Source organism: Coffea arabica, chromosome 10c (assembly GCF_036785885.1).
Source record: "Coffea arabica cultivar ET-39 chromosome 10c, Coffea Arabica ET-39 HiFi, whole genome shotgun sequence".
Taxonomy (NCBI): Eukaryota; Viridiplantae; Streptophyta; class Magnoliopsida; order Gentianales; family Rubiaceae; genus Coffea; species Coffea arabica.
Genome location: NC_092329.1, coordinates 6,298,672 through 6,321,823, shown reverse-complemented (window position 1 = coordinate 6,321,823; position 23,152 = coordinate 6,298,672). Strand labels below are relative to the sequence as shown.

The following is a 23,152-nucleotide window of genomic DNA, read 5'->3' as shown; positions in this document are numbered from 1 at the left end:
ACTAAACAAGGCGAGCTAAACTTTGTTGTAACATTTTTTGTTTCTTTTTTTTTTTCCTTTGGTTTCTACATTTTTTGTGTTTAGTAGCAGCAGACTGTTTTAAATGTTTATGAACCAAAATAAACAGCGAACCAAAAATATAAAAAAAAAAGTCATAAGTGTGGGAAAAAGGGGGAAAAAAAAAGAAGAAAAACTCAAAAAAGGAGTGTTAAAAGTTGAGCGGACTTGGACCTAGCAACCCGATTGATTATGTAAACAAATCCGGACCAAGATCCGGTTATTCAGTTTTCCTTTTCCCAGGGCGGAAACGAAAATAACTACCAACTCCCTCTTTCCTCTCCGTCCTTATCCTTCTCATCCTTTAGATTATGCAACAAAATATATTAGTAAAATTATTACCAGAAAATTAAATCCCCAAAAATACTCTTCCTACCTTGTGATCATCTTTTTAATTATTGATTATCCAATTCTTCTGCACCCTTTACTCCCCACCTGAGGACAATAGTTGTATTCTGCTCAGACAATTCTTATCTCGAAACAGAAAAAATCTCTTATTGCTTGAAATTTGTTTTCTTGAATGTTTTACAGGGGGTGCATTGGCGCTAACGAGTGTAATTTCAATTGGGTTATCATTTTTAAATTACTCTAACGTTTTTCTGGTGTATTTGGTAATTAGGGTTTCGTTTGAATATCTGCTTCGGGAAGGGGTATTTGCACTGGTAAGTGTTTCCTTTAAATATTCTGTTCTATCATGCATTATGCATTTTAACAATGCACAAAATTGTATCTTTTTGGTTTTGGGCATATGGGTTTGCTCCGAAACTTGTGATTAATTAAAATTTTTTTTATGCTTCTATTGTTTCTTGAGTGGAATATATATTTTGTTGCTTAATTTCGTTTTACGTTGTACCTTGTGCTAGAGTTCTAAGGTTTCCCGGTGTAATTTTCTTTGAATAGATTACTATAAACTTTTAGGAGTTTTGCCATCCTTCTTTGCGGAAGCTGTTTTGTTAAGGACATGTTAATATAATATTGTTCGTTTCCGAGGCTGACACGTAATTGCTTGCTAAGTTCTTGGTTTTCGATAGTTGCTGTTACTTTAGATGCTATATATACTTAGATGCACTTAAGGGTTCTGTGGGTGTTATTTGGGGTAAGGATCAGGGAAAGAATTTAAAAGAAAGCACTTTTGTCATGTTTTAGAATGCAAAAATAACGAGCAGAAAATTATCTCTGGCTGTATATTAAACATTTGAAAGTAGATGTGATGTATGGATCTTAAAAAAACAATTTTTCAGCTTGTCTCTTTCTCTTTGCTGTTTTCCAAGGTTTATTGGGAATCTGAAATTCCTCATTTGGTTTTCTTTCATGAAAGGATTGGTTGTAAGAGGAAGTTTTTGGCTTGGTGAATAAGAAAAATGTCGACACAATATCCGGTTCTGTATGATCGACCAATCAATAAGTGGAAGGTGGCTGAACTGAAGGAAGAGCTTAAGAGACGTAACTTGATGACAAAAGGCTTGAAGGATGACCTGGTAAGACGATTGGATGAAGCAATTCGGAATGAAAGGGCAAGTTTTGGGACAGAAACGTACAAGGATTTTGAACCCAGCAATAATGAGCCTAATATTCCAATACTGCAACCTCATTCTGGGCAAATTTCTGGGTTTGCTGAGAATAAATATGTGAATGAAGTTAAAGTAGACAACTTTGTCAGTGGGATTCCGATTGTTGACGAAACTAGTGAAGTAGATCAAGCAAAAGCTACTGGTGGTTCTATTTCTGTTCCAGCATATGTGGAATCAGACGTTTTGTGTAATGCTGTTGATACCAGTAACAATAAAGATGAGCTAGTGTCAACACCAATCGGTTTCAGTGAATGTCCTGAAAGAGTAATTGGAAACAGCGGACCTGCCAAGGGAAATGAGATTTTGACATCTGCACGTAAGGATGATCTGGACAATGAAGGAATCTTAGAGGCATCTGGCAAAAGCAGCGGTATTTTGAATGAAGTTGTTGATACCCACACTGCATCTATTAGTACAAATACAAAAAATGAGTCTGCAGAGTCAGGCAATGAGGAGCTTGAGGTAGTACCAATTGCAGGTAGTACCATTGCACCTATTAGTACAAGTACAAAAAATGAATCTGCAGAGGCAGGCAACGAGGATCTTGAGGTAGTACCAATTGCAGATAGTGAACAAAACTCACATAACTTTGGTCTTAAGTTGGAGAATGATTCTTTAAAGCCTTCGCAGATGGATGCCGAGTCTCTTGTCTCCTACTCAAGCAACCAGGTACATGAGATTAGCCCAAATTTAGGGTTTCAAGTACAGTGTGAGTCAATTAAAACTGATAGTTTATCTAATTATGAAAAAAATGAAATAAAGGAAAACTTAAATGCTAATAATATTCAATTAGAACCAGAAGTTGTTAGGCAAGAGATGGTACAGCCATCATCCAGCAAAGACCCTTCAGGTGGCAGCTTTTATTCACTGGATGATCAAGTGCCAGATGTGAAACCAGGTTCTGTTGTTGAAGCTGATGATGATAAATGTAGTGTGAAAAATATTGAGAAAATTGATAATTCAGGTGAGGGTTCTGCAATGGACCATATCCTGGAGAATAGGACCAAAGATGAACTAGCAGATGATAATAAGTTCACTGAAGAGCCCTCTAGTGAAAAAAAAGATTTGGATGATGTTTTCGGGGCTAATTTGCCTACACAGAATATGGAATCATCTTATGAGGAGAAATTTGAGATTGCTGCTTCTGCTGAGCAAAGAGAGTCGCAAGGTTTGATTGACAGTTACATTTCACTTTAGTTTCCTTTTGATGGGTACTTATGTTTGATTTGTAACCTTTTCTCATTCTCCTTTATTATTCTTCTTGGGGAAAAAAATTCACTTCCAAGCAGATGACCAATCCTCAGATGCAAAATTTATTGAGATGACTGACATGACAGATGGAGAACCACTTGAAAAGATAAATCTAGATCAGTCTTCAGCTGATGATTCCATGGAAGATGATAGCTTGGAGGCAAGACAAGCCGACTCTGATTCTGATCCTAAGAAAGTAGGTGACAAGACCAAGCCAAATGAAGAAACTGTTGCAAAATCTGCTGGTGACATTGAAGCTCCACAAGCTGATATTCCTTCTCATACCCTGAAGTCATCACATGCAAATAGTGATCAAATGGCTGAATCGGCTGAGAAAAGAAAATTTGAAGGTATTACTGAGGTTTAGTCCCTTCTTTTCATCTGACCATCCATTCTGCTGATTGTTAAATATGCTAACTTCTTCTGACCGGTATACACCTGCTGATGTGATTGTTCACCAATTTTAAGAGAATGTGTATTGTTAAAAATCTGTGTGTAGTTTATATTGGATATTGACAATATTTGGGGTTGTATTGTTTCTCATGAAGCACTGCATCAGCTAAGATGGCTTATTATCTTTCATAATTAGCTGTAGAACTGTTGTCTCTTTCTCTCTTCGTTCGCTGCAAAACTGCAAATAGCTTAATCGTTGGTCTTGATTGTTGCTTGTTTATTCCCTGCCAATAGCATAACTGTTGTGCTTTGTGGTAGATAGTCCTCACTAATCAGATATGTATTCCTTGCGAGATGAATGTGTTGGTTGTTATGTTTACGGGGTTTCATTTATTAAATCAGAGATTAAGGATACTGGTTGAGTTAGTAAAATATTTTACCAGCCGTAAAATTTGATCTTGGGTTCAGATAAGCCAATATCATATTTTGTATAAACTAATTAGCCATGGAAATTTTCATTTTTGTGATCTGGATTGGTCTCTAAATTGCTTTTAGCAGTTGAAGCTGCACCAGATAATAAGGAACCTCGGAAGAGGCAGAGGAGATGGAATAATGAAAGTGTGAAAATTCCTCAAGCACAAATCCCAGATACTTCACTTTCTGCAACATCAAAGACTGTGGTTCAGAGTGCAACAACTCCTTTTGTTGATGGATCTAACTCTGCAACTGGTAGAGATGCCACCAATGAACATATTGGTATGTAATTTATGAACTCAAAATTTCCCATATCAAGTCGTAGTTGTGCATGCAATAACTTCTTAATTCTTTCCTTTCCTAAACAATTGCAGTGCCTCCATCGGCGAAAACACCTACTAACTCCCTCCGCATTGATCACTTTGTTCGCCCTTTTACTCTGAAAGCTGTGCAAGAGCTCCTCTCCAAAACGGGTACAATTTGCAATTTTTGGATGGATCATATCAAGACCCATTGCTATGTGACGGTAGCTTCTCTCGCTTTCTCCCTATGTTTGTGGCTGCTAATGTGGTGATTTATTGTTGTTTGGCTGATATGCAATAAAGGGATAAAATACTGTTTTGCTTTCTGTATTTTGAGTTTTCTCCTGCTACCTTCTGTGGCGCTTGGGTCTGTATGATGTATACTGTAGCTGTTTCTTGGGGACCTCGATTTGGTTTGCTAAAGGTGCTGTCAAGCACCTTGCATGTATGCACATAAATATAAAATGCTGTTGGTTGTTGAAGTTTTATGCATAACTTCACTGTATTGAGTTTCCTCTGGACCTTTGTTAGAGGAACCACTTGGTCTTAGACTTGAACATTTTGGTTGTTGAAGCAAATAGCGTTGACCTGCTAGTTACTGCAGTAAAGTGAGAAAAATCTTTTTTGTTAATTAAAAAAGGACAAAGCAAAAAATTTTCTTTTAAAGTTGGATCATTAAAAGAAAAGGTCCTGCAATAGTTACCTATTTGCAGTTTAACAATACGATGCCTGTAAACATTTATTTGTCTGGTAAAACTCTCTGCTCTGATGAATATTTACAGTTTAGGTACGTGATAATGAGTTCTATCTTCTCTGCAGTATGCTTCTACTGAGGAAGCCATGGAGACGCGGAATGCTGTTTACAATCTTCAATGGCCTCCATATGGGGGACGACTTCTGATTGCAGAGTTTGTTGATCCTGAGGAAGTAAAATTGCGGGTAGAGGCTCCTTCACAATCTGCAGCACCTGTAAACTCGACTTCAGTGATGCCATCGCAACCTCCCTCTAAGCAATTGGCTCCAACACCTGTAAACCAACAGGATGTAAGGCAGCAACCCCATCGCTCAGAGCAACAGACCACTTCTGATCCACCCACAACAAGGGAACACTTGGCTCGGCCTCGTTCTCCGGTTGCTGCGACAGTTGATCCACCAATAGTCACTTTGGATGACCTATTCAGGAAGACCAAAACCACTCCACGCATCTATTATTTACCATTAACTGATGAACAAGTTGCCGTAAAACTCAGCAGACGCAGAAAGTGACTAGTGAATGGAGATTGGCTTGTAGCGAGTTGAAACAGTTTGTGAGAACCTTTGCATCTACTCCCAGCATATGGAATTTGCGAGAGGCTAGCTAGCTTGTCAGTTGTCATAGATTGGTCGTTAATATAGTCAGGGGTAGTTATTAACAAATAGTTGCAGGTTTTTGTGTTTCTCCTCTATATTTTAGGCCATATTTTCTGTAACCCTTGAATAACGCTGGATAGGAGAGTTGTGCAGGCTTTGTTATTTGTACACAGTGGTTGATACTAGATAACAACTTCTTGCTCGTGAAACAGTTTATTAGATGTATGCCAAAACTGCTTCTTTCTTTGCCAGGCATCTCGGGGTGGGAATGGGTTTCTGATTGCATAGCAAAAGTTTCTTGGTGATTGAACAAGTTCAGGAAACAGGTGGTTTGGCAATCCGTTTACCCGAGCTTGCTGGAGCATCTATTAACTGATCGTATTCTATCCATGTCTTTACGTATCTTTGCTTTTGATGGGGATGAAATCCTAGCCTCTTAAACGAGTCTTTATCTTCTTTGGAAAATTAGAAGAAATGGAAAAAGAAGAATATCAGGCCAACGACCAGAACTGTTTTGCGCCTACCAACTTTTCCGGCTTTATCCACATTTTTCCTCATCTTTACTCTATATAGGGATTTAATTTTTATCATCTTTCAAAAATAATAAGAAATGGAAAAAGAAAGAAAGAAGTTTTTGTTCAAATGGTGAGGCCAAACGCCAAGAATTGTTTTTCTTTTGCATGATTGCATCAACCAATTAGGCTAAGATATTAGAACATCTTATTCCACTTAACAACTCTTTAGTTTGTGAGTACTTTGAACATCTTTAGGGTCAGTCGAACCAAACAATGCCCATAGGATCTCTCTCTCTCTCTCTCTCTCTCTCTCTCTAAATTTTTGTGTCTTCAATCAGTTGGAGGCCTAACAGCCAAGCATAAACCAACCAAACGATGGCAAGAAGCACCCACCTAATATGGGCTTGATTGACTTTGGAGGATTGAAAAATAAGCTGACCCTTCTCCGACCTATATGTGCCCACCTATTCTAACATGTGCTATACCGTCAGACAAAAGTTTGTGCTCCAAGCCCAAGCATGAGTTGATTGTATTTAGGCTAAATTTCTATCTAAGATTTGTTGAGGACTTCTCGAGCAATAAACAATGCTGTTTACCTTCCCAATCAAGATGAAGACCATAGAATGTTTGATACTACATGCTAATTACCTACATCCAATGCTAAATGTTGGTTTAACTTTTTAGTGAAATTAAAAAGTATTGAGCTCAAGTACCTTGAATTCTTTGATGTGGTATTATTACTCATCAAACTTGTCTCGATAGCTTAATCGTACGTTTTCTAGCTTTTGCTCCGTTAACGTTGTTTTCTAGGCTTTTGTTTGGTTAAAGTGTCAAGTTTCGATACCTTGCACTTCTTATTATTCAGCCTAAAATTTAAGGATGAACTTTCTAGTAGTATTATTATGTTTAATACCACGACTTTGGTTTGAGAAACCATGTGTTCTCAGCCATATGCTATGATCATGTCCTGCCAAGAAACGTTGGACCTCAAGTATAGAATTCTGGCTTTCTTTCTCTGGATGGCATTGATCAAAATGGATCAGTCGGAATAAGAATATACTGTAGGATCCCATATGAAGAGGAATGCCGGCTCTTGCATGAATTGATCGAGACGCAATTATTTGCATCATGTGATTTTCCTTGCTCTCTAAGTTGAGAATTTCTTCTTCCCCGTGCTAGCTTTTGGTATCTTGTCTTTGGATGGGAAAGTAGATGAACTACTTTTGACGACTCAAAATTCCTTCCCTAGTTGTCTTGTCAGAGACAAATTTGTGAATGAATGCATTTCTTTCATGGACAGATTCCAAATCCCACTTAAATCACTTTTTTCCGAACTTTGCAGTTGATTCGACTATGGTAGTTACTTTTTTTTGGGGTTGTATGGACCGTGATACTTGGTCGCAATGACCACATTTCTTCACTTCTCGAAGATTCCACCTGGGGGACATTACATTCCCAATTGTTTCCTTAATCCTGGCAGAGGACTATTCTAAGTACAATCGTATCAAACTTTTAAGCAAATTGGAGCGAGCACAAGGAGAAACCACTAAAGATTTGTTCCAACAATCTTGGCAAAAAAAATGTAAAGCTAATCAGCGGAGATATTTCATCCAATTGCACTGTTTTGTCATCAGGGCAAAGATGATTTCTGTGTTGACAAAAGGTAAAATGTTGAATACTTGGGTAGAAAATATCGTTAAATAATCAGATTGAACACTTGGGTGTATACACTGACAGTGTGTCAGTGCAGGAAAAATTAATCCAAGAGAGTAAATTTTATATACACTGAAATAAAGATTAGAGAAAAGTAGCGCGACATAAAGGGAAAATGATTAAAAGGAAAAAGGACAATTTTTCTTCCATGATTGATGATCAATTTTGCGTGGAGTCATGGATGTTATTTGGACAATCAAGAACATGGTCTCAATCAGGTGTCAATTTAGTCATCTTATGGGAAAGAAAAGATAAACCGTCCCTGGTCTATGCACATAAACACGTGGAGCCTGGAAAACTGAGAGAACCCAAAAATTCCCAACCATTCATAGGATTAGATAGCGTTTCATTTCATCAAGTCTATCCTTAGCAAAGTCATCAAGAGTTCATCAACTCCACGAGAGACTGAAGCTGAGAGAAGGATTTCAAACAGCGGTCTCTGCAAGAAACGCGGTTCTGGCTACTTAAGACTCAAATTGGTCAATGGGGTCGGTGAATTTTTTGGCCAGTCAACCATGTAAATTTAATGCATATCCCATCCTGTATTAATTTCTTTATGTATTGATGGTCTCGATCAATATGGTAGAGCAAGTTCGAGGGTTTTGATCATGTTTGACGTATTCTTTGGTCGGCATAGTAAACCTTATCAGATTGAAACTAATGACGTTTGTGCAATTATTAATCATGCAGTTTGGCACAATAACTGCATGATTAGATTAATCCTATTTGGATAAAGGTTAAATGTACCCCACCAGGGATATTGGTGGGTTCAAAGAATCTGGCGCAATTTTCCAGTCTCCTGTGAGATTGAAAATGACGGTGATTTTGATATGGCCATTGCAGAATTGGAGTTATTGCATTTGATTACAGGTGTTTCTTGATCAACAGGGACTAGTTAACTATTACGCTGTGGAGGGTTGGCTGGATGGGGACTTTCTAATTTGGTGCTAGGCTTTTTCTAAAAGGGAGACACCAGCTTTTATTGGGGGTACACGGGGCATATGCCAATGCTCTTGAGAATTAATTTTTTGTTGGCAGAGGCGTTCAGGATTTCGGTGATTGATATTATGTGTTGCATGGGCCAGTAATAGAGCTAGTGCCTTTGCCCTCAGGAACAGGAAATACAAGCACATGGAAATGTTTTAGTGCACCATCATATTGGCCATGAAAAATGACTCTCTTTTTTTTTTTGGGTTTTCTGGGCTACGATAATAAGAATAATTAATCGATCAAAACTGTGAGAGTTTCTGACATTGAAAAATGGAGAACAGGAAACAACTACTAATGAATCGGCTGAGAACTCCTCCAAGCTACTACGTATAGCAAAATAGAAACACTGTATTCTAGTTTTGATTTCTTTTGAAGGGGCACACACGCTTAATTTGACCTAATAGCTACATATTGAGGGTTACTACGATATTTGACAAGGGAAATGTTTTCTCTTTCTCAAGTGGATGAATTTCATCTCTCTGTGCTTTTTCTCCTCTCATAATTCTTAACCTAATAATTTTTTTGAGCACAGGGACAGATACTACACTTGATCTTAGTCAAAAGGCCGAGAAAGGTATCATTAACGTAATAAATTGATCAGTTTTTATGATTGCTCTCATAGTAATTAAGTTTTATAAAACTCGTTACTTAATAAGGATTTGTTACATGTTTATGTCATAAAAGTATAAAGAATTAGGATGCGCTACATGCACTCAAAATATTTGCACCCAAATTAAGTACCATGTTTTCTTTTGCCCTCGACCATCGAGTTGTAAAAACGAGAAGAAGAAATCAATTCAGTGGCTTGATAAAGTTTAATTAACTCCACGATAATGTTCCTCGGAAACTCATTAATCTAATGAAAACCTCTGTAAACCTATAATAAAGACTACCCAAGTAAAAGCCAAGCAGCTTCACTTTCAAACTACGTCCATGTCTATGTCCAATCACTTTAATTAATGTAACTAAACTGATTAAGAGTGACACATCAGAAATTGGAGGTCTTGATTCAAATTTCCTCTTCTCAACATCTTAAATCTCACCCCTTTACGACTAAAAAAATATTAAAAGAAAGGTAACTAAGCTGGCCTTCTAAGAACGCTATTTTTCGTTTTGTCCTCTTCTTTAAAGATTAATACATCGGGAGGCTAGGATATATACTAGTGTGAATACCCATGCTACGTATGATGCTGATATTATTGAAAAAAATAAAAAGCAACGGTGAATTAAAAAAAGTTAAAAAATTGTACCAACATAATTAAAATCTAAGATTTGTTTAGTAATAGTTCAAAGAATGATAAAATATGTACATTATTCAAGAGCTGCATTTTTGTAGAAGATGGATCTTAAAATAATAATAGAAATTTATATTAGAAAATAGATGATACATGGATAAAAATGAATGTAATCGCATGTTTTATTTAATTTCAAAATGAAATGCGTACAAATATTATGCATTCAACTTGATAATCTTGTACGAAGGTGCGAACATTTTTCGCACCAATCAATCTTTGGTACAAAAGTCAATATTGGTGGTTTAATTGACTCTATTGAATTTTGTGGAGTTCGTACTACAAAAGAATGTACTGTGAGACTTGTCTTTCTTGAAAGTAAACTTATTGAATCTTTTGAAGTATTTCAGTAGGATCATTGCGATATAGGCTTTGTTTTATGATCAATTGTTTTCTCCTTTGCAATTTTGCAAGTTTGGAATTGAGGCGCCGTTGAAATGCTTATAAGTGGGATCGTCCATAGTGACAGCTTGATACATAGTCTTTTTTTTTCTCATTGTATTTGGTTTGTGTGGATGACAAATGAAAATGAGTTAGTGAACGTCAGTTTTGTGAATAATTATGAGAGTAAAATACGTTATAACAATTCACGTAGAATTGTGGGAATTGTAATTCAAGCAAGCTTCTAAATTTTTGATATGTGATTTTCGTAATGGTGAGTTTCTTAAATTATCAGTTAGTTGTTACTATCGGCCGTGTGGTAAGGTACGTACAATTGTGGAATTGTAATTCAAACAGGCTCCTAAATTTTTGATATGTGATTTTTGACAGGTTGTCGTACCTGTACAATAATAAATACCTACTCAAAATGAATACAAATTCTGTATCTAGTGATAGCCAGGGTCAAATCCACAGGTATTGGGAGAATTTAATTTCTTCTAGACTTCAGGATATGGGGGATTTTATAAAAATGACAATAAACTGTACTACTTGAATATAATAAATAGCTAAAAATTAAATGACAAATTATTAAGACTCAAATAATATTGGACGAACTCTAGCCAAGAAGCAATTTCGAAAATGGTTCTCCTAATTGATCATCGATACAATAATAATTTCACTTATAAACTGATAAACAGGTTATAACTGTCAAATAAGCGATGACAGTTAATTTCTCCTTAAATTATCGATAGCTAAGGTACAACTATTAACTATTATCCTAGTTGCGAAATAACTTTAGGTACGACCTTAGAGTTCAACTTTTCAATTGTTTTAAGAATTAGAGAAACCCTGCTCTAACCAACAACACGCTACGAGAGTCATTTCAAATTAGCCCGTATATTTCCCTGGCACAAAGCCAATGATACCAGTTACCACTAATTTAAAATAATTAAACAATTACGAATTTAATTATTCTAATTGATTTTAGGTTATTGAATTAGCCTAAAATTGGAGCCCAAGATAATTGAATAAAACAACAACCATAAGAAAATAAAACAGAAAATATACGAATACCAGAAAATAATATGAATAAATAAAATCAATTCGATCTCATAATTTAAGTTGAACCAAATCATCCGTTATTCCTTAACTAGAAAAAGAGATTTAATTTATCTCCGTTGAGAAAGTCCCATGCCAAATTGCAGAATTAATGGTTGAAGGCATTCTCTCCAACTGAGATGAAAAAAATCCAATGAAAAAGAAAAGAAAAGCCAAAACAGCGTAAAAAGTCTCTTTTCTTCTTGCGGCGTTCCTCCACAAAAGAAAAAAGAATAGGAAGTCCTAATAATTAGCTATTAGTCTCCTCTGCCGAAAAGAAAGGAAATTTCCTAATTGACTAGTCTCCTATCAACTACTAAACTACTATTTCAATTTGAATTGGTATAACAAATCCATCTTATCCGAAAATGAAGGATCGACACTGATCATCTGATTGAACATCCGTGGTCCGACTTTATGAGACTCTGCTTTCCGGACATGCAAAGCTTAAACTTCGACGTACCAATATGAATATCGAACAGCCAGCCCAATAGAAAATCACGCCTTTTAATTCCTTTTTACTCTAAATCTCTGCAACTGCACAATGTACCAAAACTAAGAAGAATCTACTAATTAAGTAATATTTGGTAGGATAAAAGAGGAAAATAATCATGAAATTAATGATAACATTGCAACCTATCAATTTTCGTAATAATGAGTTTCTTAAATTATCGGTTTTTTATTACTATCAATCATGTGGTAAGTGTCTAACGTGATTTGGAATTTGTTAATGTGACTTTGTAGGGATGGTTATTATCCATTAGTTAAAATTTTAGAATGTTTATTCTATCGGTTAGTGAGTCACGTAAATTGGAAAGTGGAAAGTGATAAAGAGAAACGATAAGGATTATGAATGAAAATAAATCTAAAATTACAGTAAAAAGGAATTCAGATTTTCAAGATTTGTGGATGCTTCTCGTAAAAAATCTGTCCTCTCTAATATATACAGATATAAATAATTTTTAAAAAAAATCGAAAATTGTTCCTCTTTTAGATAGGTGGCAAGTGTCCCAACAGGCAAACCAGTTTATGGTCTTATTTTAGATTTCTTCATCCTCTTTTCAACTTTTTTTTTCCACAGTCGCACCGACCCATCACAAAGCCGCACTCGCCCAAATAATCCAGAAGAAGACAGACCACTAGCGAAGAACGCCCTTTTTAACGGGTGCAAGTTACTACCGAATCCATTTGAATATCCTATTTCCACGTGGGCATCCGACTTGCCTCGGGATTTCCAATTCCAATTGCCATATTAAAAGCTGCGTATCCGCGTGGCAGCCGATTATGCCTTCCAATCCAAGACAAGTAGACAACCCCAATAATGTGCTTCATTTTTCATTCTTCTTTTCCCCTTGATGGTGAAGTGAAACAGTCTTCAATTTTTTCTTTTTTTTAAGGGTTCCTTTTTCAAACTTTGGAAGCTCTTTTTTCCACAAGCATTAGGCCTAAACTTTACAATTAACTCTCACCTTTCGTGTACCCCAAGCACGAAATTCTCCTTTTTGTCATTCAAATGAGAGACTTTTAGAAGCCTGATGAGTCTATACTAAACGTCAAATAGTCCCACAAAATCAGGATCGGATGTTGGATCAGTTAAAGCAAAGCCTTTGCATAATCTATTAGCCAGTAATTTGTAGAGTGAATTTGTTTAAATTATACTTATGTTAGCTAAAGATTGAGAACCACAGGCACGCTATTTGTAACTCTAACTACAATTAGTGCATGCGCTTCTGATTATAATCAAACGTACAAAAATTTGTTACTTTTGTGCATATTATTATATGTTTGTTAATCTGATATTTATTGAGGGATTTTCTCTTCCATGGTGCAGGCTGATTAATCTAATCTTAGATGGGCTGCTTACCAAAAAATGCAAAAAAGAAAAACAGACACGTATTGATTGATGTCAAATCGTTTTCTCCGTACCTCCTCAAACTAATAACATAGAAAGTAAGTGGAGATGAAGGATCCGTTGCGCTATAGATGTTCATTGCATTTGTGAATTACTACAAGAAACACCGGAAAAAGTATGAATTTGGCGATTGTTTCATGATTTCACTCAAACCAAGGGAATAGCTACTAAGGGAACTGACGGAACAGCCTTAGGACCATTTTCCATACAAGTTTGTGCCCTTAAGAAGCTAGTAAGAAGGGGAATGAGGATTCCCGCAAGTTAAGAAGTCTCTTGGTGTTTCTAGGTCGTGAACCCCACTTCATTAAATTATAGTTCTTGTTTTCTTTACCTTGGCTTTTTTAAATTTGGCTCCTATATAAGTCTGGCCACAAGGGCCGTCCACTTACACTTCATCAAGACAGTTAACAACTCCCCCTTCTCTCGTCAACCATCAACCTCTTGTCTCTTGCCACTCCTCCTGAAACCAGGACCAGGAAAGCCATCTACAGCCTCTTTCTTGCTATCTTGTTAAGACTTCAGATTTGAGACTCATCAGTTCTCTGTCATCTTTCTTTCTTCCAATCTTTCAGTTTAACATATTGCGTTCCTAAGTCCCAACTTCGTTAAAGACAAAAACTGTATTTGTTCTGACTAAGGATTCTATAGCACAAGCAAACAAAAGACGAAAAAAAAATGGGAGTTGCAGGCACTTTGGAGTACTTGGCTGATTTGATTAGCAGCAGAACAGCCAAGAAGAAGAAAATAACGAATACTGTTGCCCTCAAGGTCAGGATGGATTGTGAAGGCTGTGCACGTAAAGTTAAGAAGACTCTGAAAGGAGTTAAAGGTACGTAATTTTCTGTTGTTTTTCTTTAATTTGATATCATCATGCAAAATATTAATCATCATGTGAATTACTATGCATTGCGCAGGAGCGAAAAAGGTGGATGTGGATTTGAAGCAGCAGAAGGCGACAGTAACAGGTTTTGTTGATGCAAAGAAAGTGTTGGAGGCAGCTCGAACAACTAAGAAAAAGGTTGAACCATGGCCTTATGTGCCTTATACTCTGATTGCTCATCCTTATGCTGCTGGAGTCTATGATAAGAAGGCACCTCCAAATTTTGTGAGGAAAACTGATGAACCTGGTGTTGCGACATTAAACCCTGTGGAAGAACAATTTCTTATGTTCAATGATGAAAATCCTAACGCATGCTCAATTATGTAATCCCTTTTCAACTTTTTGTTTTTGTTTTTTGGCCTTTCTTTCGCTTGCTATTGTACAGTTACTAGTTTGATAAGTATATATATCTTGTACTGGTAGATAGCTCGTAGCATTAAAGCACCATAGGAAGAGTGGAATCATGGTGGTTTCCATGGCACTCTGGTTTTTATGTTTCTTTATGAGTATTTTTCTTTTTGTTTCGATCTTTTTCAGGTGAAATCAGAGATATGTAATCATGCATGTATTTGCAATTAAGAAGAAGCAGTTTCCTTGAAATTAATGAAGCTCTTTTTTACTTGGAAGAATATGAGACATACAATCAAGGTATTCAATCCCCTGGCTGTTTTGCACCAGAATTTCGATTACTTCTGAGTGTTAATCTAATTTTATTGTGTGATTTCCGGTAAGCTCGGTTGTTAAAAAAAAAAAATCAAGGTATCCAATCCCAAAAACACATCCAAAAATAAACAAAAATAAAAACCAACGCATATTTCAAAGAGTCAAACTTAAGTTCACATCGATTTTCGGGTCACCAGACATCTGACAGTACGTGGTACATGGTACAGCACAGTTGTCGGCGAACGGTTTAAATGACAGGATCCAGGTTTATCTGCTAGGGACTTGTGTCTTCATAGTATAGCTTAATTTGGCCAGTTCGGCCATTTGGCGAATGATGGATCACACAGCATAACAGCATTTTTAAGCCAGAAAGCACCGGCCTTTAGATTTCCACACAAATGGAGTAATTTCTTTCCCTTTTTTTTTTCCTATTAAACCTGAAATAATTCTGCGAGGAAAATGAACACTAATAAAAGTGAAGCTGAGGGATTGATTTTCTCATCCTGCTGGTCTTATTATCATAACTCATGAGTTCTTCAATATTGCTTGCTACTTTTTAGTATCATGCTTGGATCGTCCCCTAGAAGTGAAAAAAGGCCATGTACAAGCTTATGTCACAATCAAAAATCAAGATTTAGCCTTCAAGTCCTTCAATCGGGCCAAAGTTAATTTCTCCACTCTTAAAAGCAGTCACTATGTTTAGTGAACTTCTCTCTGTATTTTCATCAACTGTTTATAATTGATCCCTACACTAACTACTTGTGACAATTTATAAATCAAACGCACTAGCTACTAAGCATAAAATATTTGTCGATAGGTTCGTTTCAACTGTTGAGGTACTGTTTTGACAGACTAAGACCTTGTTTGATAATTTAATTTAGCGCTTAAATTTAATGGATTTAAATTTTAACATATTCAAATCGTTTGATAATTAAAAATTGAACATCTGAATTAATTAAGTGACACTGAATTTTCTAAGAAAAACTTACTCTCAAAATTAAGTGATAAGCTATTCACTTCAAACTAATGAGGTCGATCCAATGGTTAGGAAAGGATTTTTAGAATCTTTTTTACTATCAAATTCAGGATTCGAATACACAGTTGGAATAGGGGCCGATTGGGAGGGTGGAGATAAAACTACAAGAGTTAAATGAAATAATTAATTAGTGATTTTGGGTGAACTTGAAAAGTTAAAATCTGAATCTACTGGCTTGCTGCTATTGAGCAGGGACCGAGAGAAATTCATTTTACCTACCCAAGTTCGACCATTCGAGGGTTAGAATAGGGTGAAGCTCACTAACAAAAAACATAATCAATTCACATTGCATCTTCGAGGAGTAAGGTAAGAGATGGAAATGCAGGTTAAAACTTAAAATTCATTGACATTTGAATCGATATATTAGAATATTGTTTCTCGTCTTCCTCCCTTTCCCGATATAGATATCATTATTGTACTCCCTCCGTCCCACTTTGATAGTCCTGTATTCCTTTTTCGTCTGTCCCAAATTGTAGTCCACTTTCCAATTGAAGAATGTAGTTGTATTTTAATTTTTCTAAAATACCCTTATTCAATGTAAGTAGTTGTTACTATAAACTTATCCCATTTAATGAGAGTTGATTCTTTTTTTACCATCAATTCAAGTTCCCATAAAGTTGTACCATATTTAATATGAGAGTATTTTAGGAAAATAGCAATCTAAATTTACTTTTCCAACAAAATTAACTACTTTTTCTTAAACTGTGTGAAAAAAGAAACATGACTATCAAAGTGAGACGAAGGGAGTATGCTGTAAACCAAACAAATTAATATATTTAGCTGTTGAAGTGTCATTGCTGTATTGGTCCAATTACTTGGTTGTCTGTTTGTTTTCGTTAGGCTGGTGCAGAGAATCTTGGCTTACTTAAGCGTTAAGAAGTTCGGGCAGCCTTAACTATCTTTAGTCGAACAGTCGGTTTTAAATAGTGGTCTAGAATGTCGTTTTGTACTGATAGCCAACCAGCATATGAGTCCCCAAAGTCGGTTACAAATGCTACGTATGAAGGCCACTAGCTATAAGCTATTAATACCAAGTCTGTCAGGAAATTGGCAGGCAATTGCAACAGAATTTGTTAATTTCTCTTTCTCTTTCCCGACTATTTTCTAATCAATGAGATCTATCCTTCATTTTTCTCTCTCACAGTTTCTTCTTCCTCTTTTCCTTCTTCTTCTTCTTTTTTTTCATAAAGAATTAGCTTAATTGAACCAGTTCATGGTAAAATTCCTAGTACTTGAGGTGATCCATGTTTCGTAGTCACAAAGGTTTCTTGAACTGACTTAGAAAGGCCCCCATATATATAAATATATATATGTATATATCTATGTAGTACCGCAACACAACTATGAAGTCAGGTTTTGTAATAATAGAAAATATCATTTTGGCTCCCAAATTAAAGGTCCATATTTCCTTGTCACCACTTATTTTCCTTCATTATTTTTGTGTCTTGAATTTATTTGTTTGTTCAAATTGTGTGATTTAACAATTTCCCAACAAGGGGTGACGAATCATATATGCTTCCACTATGTATTTTTTAAGCCAACAGATATAAATTGAATAAACCAAAAAGAAAAAAAAAATCATTTTTTTTGCTCGCCAGAAATAGTTTTTCTCCTTTCCTCCCATTATACAAAAATTAAATTTTAGCTCAAACAATTTCTGGTATTTTCTTGAATTTTCTGTCACAAACTATATGCGTACTTCTCAAGTAACTCAAAGATAAAACGTGTTACGATTTTTCAAGAAGAAGAAGACAAAATGTGTTAAGAAGGATTACATTAATATTTTTAGGGTTTTCTAATAGGTGTCCTATGGGCAGTCGTTAACACACGTACATTTCACCCAATTCACCATATATATATACACACTAACAAAAAAAAAAAAACTTAAGGTGTTAAGAAGGATTACATTAATACTATTTTGATGCCAAGCCTGATTGATAAAGGGAGTAAACTACCACATAATCGCATTTTCTTCTTAGAGGACAACAGTAAGAGAGGAATCAATCATTCGTATCATTTTGGGCTAACTAGGAAGAGATGGATCCAGTGCAACTCTACAAGCAAGCAAGAAGAAAGGCTTCCACCTTGTCTCAACCTTAGTGGGCCACCAAAGCCCAAAGGAGTAAACTACGAAAATCTTCCATAATATGTCTTCGTCAGACATCCAACTTGAAAGCCGCCCATCTTTTTTTTTTTTAAAATAAATTAAAAATAAAAAAAATCCCTTTAGACTACTTGGAATGCCATCAGTGTGTGGACTAGAATGGTGCAAACTAGGAACCGCATGCACCACAAAAAACAGATGAATAGAAAGAAAAAAAAATACAAGACAACACATAATTTGATGTGCCTAGCAAATGTGCGGAGAAACTTTTACAATCAGCATTAAAATGGGTACCGGGACAGAAAATTTTTAAGCAACGTCAATTTGTACACTAGTGAAAAAATTTACTTGGAATAGGAAATAGAAAAGTTTCAAGCTGATAAAAGTTGATTATTTATGATGAACTAAGAAAAATTCGTTGAGTTATCCTACAAATAAAACTCAAGAAACACCAAACGGACAAGAAATGGCCCAATAAGCAGTAGCAGCAAATATGTAAAATGGCCTTCATATTGAACACAGCCACGAATTCGACCGTAGCGAGTAGCATCAGGAGCATCAGGAGCAGGAAATATGAAGTTTATGTAGCAGCAGTGCCGTTGAGAGCCCCAAGGGGGCCACCCCAGCTGCTTATGTCTACTGTATATTCTCTCAATCTGTTTGATTTGCAGCATTACATGGTCATCATCAATTCAACTTCTGCATCCGAGGCTGTTGTTTATGATTTCCAACCAGAAGACCCAGAAGATGTATTCACAGCAGTTACAGCTCTATCGGGTAAAGAAATTCCTGGGGTTGTTCTAACTAGGAAGTTAAAGAAGCTGCCCAAAAGAAAATGCTGGTTTGTTGGATATTCAGAATCTGATGCTGTAGAAGGTCGTGTGCACGGATTCAATGAGAGATGGGATACTGATTTGAGAATTGGAGTTCATGATTGCCGGAATTATGCAAATGAATTGGTGGAATATCTCACTGGCGAGAAGTTAGTGTTGGAAAATTTAACTTGCAACTGATTATGACAAACATGAGCAGCAGCTAAGGTGAAAGCATTTACTGTGTCCTAAATTTTTTTGTAATAGAAAAATCCTTGTACTTTTATTTTGGAAACAATATTGAACAAGGGAGTGAAAAACCCTTCTTTTTTTTTTTTTTTAAGGATTTTGGTGACATGTTTCATGCGTCCAACGTTTCCACATTTTACAAAGAAGTTCATGTACTAAATTGTGATTTTGTTATGTATGTAGTTAATGGTTTTGTTTGTTAATTTGAAACCTTTGATGTATCTATTGACAATGGTGAAATTGATTGATGGAAATTAAGATAAATAGGAAGAAAAGGAAGAGCGAAGAAAAGAGCTGCATAAGAGGTCCTATTTGACTGCGAAGAAAAGGAAGCAAGGATTGACTGGGATGACCTTTTGCATACATGATATACAAAGGATGTATATATAGATATAGGATGTTTGGTGGTCTGAGTTGTTAAACTCAAGCTATTACTTAGAGCAATATTAAGATTTGAGAGGCATAGATTATGGTGAATGAGTAATGCAGTTTTGAGCGAGGATCTAATCTATTTCTACTAGAACAAGAAGTTCAGCATGATGAACACTATTGCTGACTTTTGGGGATACCTTGTACACCTAAGCCAAGAGTTTTGGAGGACTAGAATCTCTCAGCTGAGTTGCTTAAGGGTCTATATGTGGAGATGCGTTTTGATAGACCGATCAAGATCCAAGCCACTAGCTTGCCTCTGATCCTCACTCCCAAACAAGAACTTGATTTCTCAAGCCCACAATGGATCTGGCAAAACTACCTGTTTTACTCTCGTCATGTTGACTCGGATTGATGCAAAAGTCATTATTATGCCTCTCAGGCACTTTGGATTTGTCCTACCAGAGAATTGGCCATTCAGAATATGGAAGCCCTGTTAAAGATGGGGAAATTTACTGGGATAACATCATAATTAGCTACCCCAGCTGCGGACGGCAGAAGCTTCATCCCAGTGTCAAAGCTTCCGCCTATTACTGCTCGAGTGGTGATTGGCACACCGGGTAACATTAGTAAGTGGATTACTGCCAAGAAACTCAGCATGAATTTCATGAAGATTCTTGTTGGTTTTTTTGGCACAAACTAAGAAGCAACGCCTTAGTATTATTAAAAAAACTTATAAAAGACTTGTATTGAGGTTGGAAATAAACTTGTATTATTCAATCATTAACTTATTATTTATAATGATTACATGAAACAAACTAGCAAAATATCCAACTAACAATTATTCTAAAAATTTCAACAAAACACAATATTCTTCTACTAGCAAATGTTAGCTAAAATATTTATTAACAAACCAACATGATCTTTGGTTAACAATATCCTTATTCTTATAATAACTAAATTATTTTGATACCAAACATAATCTAGGAAAATTTGAAGGAAAAGTTGACATATTTCAACACTTCTATTTGCCACTTTTGCTGTAAATTTTGAATTGTCTTCTCAAATCTTTGAATCATGTTTTGGACAAAACTTTTGTAAGAAGTTTTGCAACTGATGATTAGCCTTGCAATGCACTTCTTCTTTGGGTTTTTATGCAAGCTAAATTTTAGTCTTGCAACAAACCACTTCTTTTGTTTTCTCATGCCAAACTCCCAATGAAAGATTATTATTATTTTTTTTTATGTTTCCAAATAACGTACTCATAGGTTCAAAGTGAAACATCCTTCGACGATATTTGAACCTTTACAGAAAATATAAAACTTTGCATGGTTCTTAATTTTGTCATCACCATCAAACCTGTAGACTCAAAAACATTAGTATTATAATCTTGATAAATATTAGGAATCAATTTGATTCCTCCTGATTTATCAATGATCTCCTCCTGAATTTTTTCAAGATTTGAATTCTTGATTTCATCATGCTCTACTTCAAAATTGTCAAAATCTAACTAATTCATAGTGAAATTTTTTCTTTTCATTTTAATTGAGAATAATTTATTCTCAATCAAATCATAAGGCATTATTCTTGTGAAAACAACATCAAAAACTGATATGTGAATGCTGGTTTTTGATCTCTGTCTAACTGCAACTCTGTGTTCTCTAATGTGTATATTCATCAGTCCTTTAAATACCGGCGAAATAAAATTTGTCTCCATCATATCCCGTAGATCATTGACTATCAAATAAGTCCAAAATTTTATGATCCAAATTTGGTAAGTTTCACCACTAAAATTTGAAATATTTGACAAAATTTTTTTTCCTATTATGGTTTTGAACTTATAAAGGATTCTCACCAATGCACTGATTCTAAAAAAAAATTAGACCCTTAAGACACAAGCTCTTAATATCACTTTGTTGGTGTTTTGGGATATAAACTAAAAAACAACACGTTAGTGTTGCAAACAAAAGTTTATAAGAGGCTTGTATTGAGACTAAAAAATAAACTTGTGTTATTCATTCATTAACTCACTATTTATAGTGATTACATGAAACAACCTAGCAAAATATCCAACTAATAATTATCCTAAAATTCTCAACAAAATATAATCTTTTTCTACTAGCAAATCTTAGATTAAAATATTTGTTAACACACCAACATAATCTTTGGTTAATAAATATTTTTATTCTTCTAATAACTAAATTATTTTGATACCAAACATAATCTAGTAAAATTTGTAGAAAAATTTGGCATATTTCAACAATTCTTGTCTTCGCGAGGCAGATCACATGCTGGTAGAGATGATTCTATACAAATCTTGAAAACCATAGCTCAAACCAAAGCCCCTGATGATTGCCAATTGCTTTGTTTTCTGCTAAATGACTTGGTTAGGGATTTTGTTGATAAGATAAATAAAGACATCTTCAATAAAGATTACAATCAAATGGTGGTGGAAAAGGAAAATTTGTCGCTAGAGTCTGTGAAGCAGTACAAGGTCCGGCGTCCTGAATCCTGATGAGGATGCAAAGCTCAGGATCAGTGTAGAAAGGATACTTAATCAAGCAGAAAAAGTGGGGCAAACAAAATCATATTTGTTCACTCTAGGGCCAGCCCTGAAGCTCTGCTTAATCAGCCGCTAAGGTGCTTGCTTCGACTTACCATGCAAAAATAAAAAAGGCCAGAAGCTCAGAAAAAATTGAGAGGTACTTTGACCATCAAATTCCTGAAATTGGTTCCTGGGACAACGATGATTTCCACAGCGCCTTCATAAGAGCAGGCTTGGAGTGATTATGACTTTCTGACAAACCATTGTGGATATGGGTGCATAGATCAATAAACATTTTTGTATAGTCTACGTCATTTTGAAGTCCTGTGGGGTCTTTATCTCTTAGCAGCGGGCACCCTGTGGGGTTTTCTATCCCACATCGGTATTGGGGGATTGGGGTTTGGGTAGATAAGTCCCTCACAGGACTTCAAAAGTTGCCGGCTTTTGAAGTTCATGTGGGGATTAGGTTTATTTGCGTAAATTCTTACTTCTGTAAGAAAATGTCAGAAAAAAAAATAGTCTACGTCATTTTGTTAAAACTTTCAGTGTTATACTAACGTAATAGCCAAAGCAACAAGATTTATAAAACAAAATCTTGATTACTAGCTCTTTTAATTTTTTTTTTACTAGATTCTGTTAGCACAAGGCACGAAATGGCAACTACTATGTAAACATATTCTTGTATATTGTGGAATTTTTTTTACTGGATAATTTCTATCCTACTCTTACTCTACATTAAGAGAAAAAATTGGACTCAAAGGGATCAATACAAGGATCCGATGGAAATTGAACAGGTATCGGATAAATGACTCTTGTGCACCCTCCAATGAAATTCCCAAGAAGGACTAGACGACTCTCGTGCACCCTCTGGCGAAATTTCTAAGAAGGATTAGATGAAAATATAGGGAAAATCGTTCAAAATATCCCCCACATTTTGTAAAATGACTTTTTTCATCATTTACTTTTAAAAGTATAATTTTATGTCCGTTATAAATTCATATTGGTCAAATTTGGTTCCTATCTAGGTTTATGACTAATTTTTTTGCTGGAATTCATCACATGCTTTGCATGTGATCATTTTTTAGGGGCAAAATTGTCAAATCAAATTTTATATAATCCGATTTATTGTCTCTTATATTTCACAAAATGAATTGTTTCGTCCCTCACATTTTATAAAATGAATTTTTTTGTCCCT

At 35.6% G+C, this 23,152-nt stretch overlaps 3 protein-coding genes and 1 pseudogene across 7 annotated transcripts; 3 read left to right on the top strand and 1 right to left on the bottom strand.

Moving 5' to 3' along the window:
• Positions 1 to 256: 256 nt before the first annotated feature.
• Positions 257 to 5,642, top strand: LOC113715220 (uncharacterized). 5 transcript variants are annotated; one of them, XM_027239475.2, is made up of 7 exons: positions 260 to 719; positions 1,376 to 2,177; positions 2,259 to 2,796; positions 2,918 to 3,229; positions 3,828 to 4,028; positions 4,121 to 4,272; positions 4,868 to 5,642. In XM_027239475.2, the coding sequence occupies exons 2-7, from the start codon at positions 1,419 to 1,421 to the stop codon at positions 5,312 to 5,314; spliced, it is 2,409 nt and encodes an 802-aa protein (XP_027095276.1). In that variant the 5' UTR covers positions 260 to 719; positions 1,376 to 1,418; the 3' UTR covers positions 5,315 to 5,642. The 5 variants fall into 5 exon arrangements, with proteins under 5 accessions (XP_027095277.1, XP_027095274.1, XP_027095276.1 ...); XM_027239476.2 differs by having other exon boundaries at positions 257 to 719; positions 1,376 to 2,796; positions 4,121 to 4,219; positions 4,868 to 5,127; XM_027239473.2 differs by having other exon boundaries at positions 259 to 719; positions 1,376 to 2,796; positions 2,966 to 3,229.
• Positions 5,643 to 9,057: 3,415 nt separating this feature from the next.
• Positions 9,058 to 9,194, bottom strand: LOC140016329 (U2 spliceosomal RNA; annotated as a pseudogene).
• A 4,492-nt stretch (positions 9,195 to 13,686) lies between these two features.
• LOC113713734 (heavy metal-associated isoprenylated plant protein 24) lies at positions 13,687 to 14,808 on the top strand. The gene is made up of 2 exons (XM_027237522.2): positions 13,687 to 14,128; positions 14,214 to 14,808. Exons 1-2 carry the CDS (start codon positions 13,975 to 13,977, stop codon positions 14,504 to 14,506), a joined length of 447 nt encoding a protein of 148 aa, XP_027093323.1. The 5' UTR covers positions 13,687 to 13,974; the 3' UTR covers positions 14,507 to 14,808.
• Positions 14,809 to 18,482: 3,674 nt separating this feature from the next.
• Positions 18,483 to 18,995, top strand: LOC140015721 (uncharacterized). The gene has a single exon (XM_072068537.1). The coding sequence runs from the start codon at positions 18,483 to 18,485 to the stop codon at positions 18,993 to 18,995; it is 513 nt and encodes a 170-aa protein (XP_071924638.1).
• The last annotated feature ends 4,157 nt before the right edge of the window (positions 18,996 to 23,152 follow it).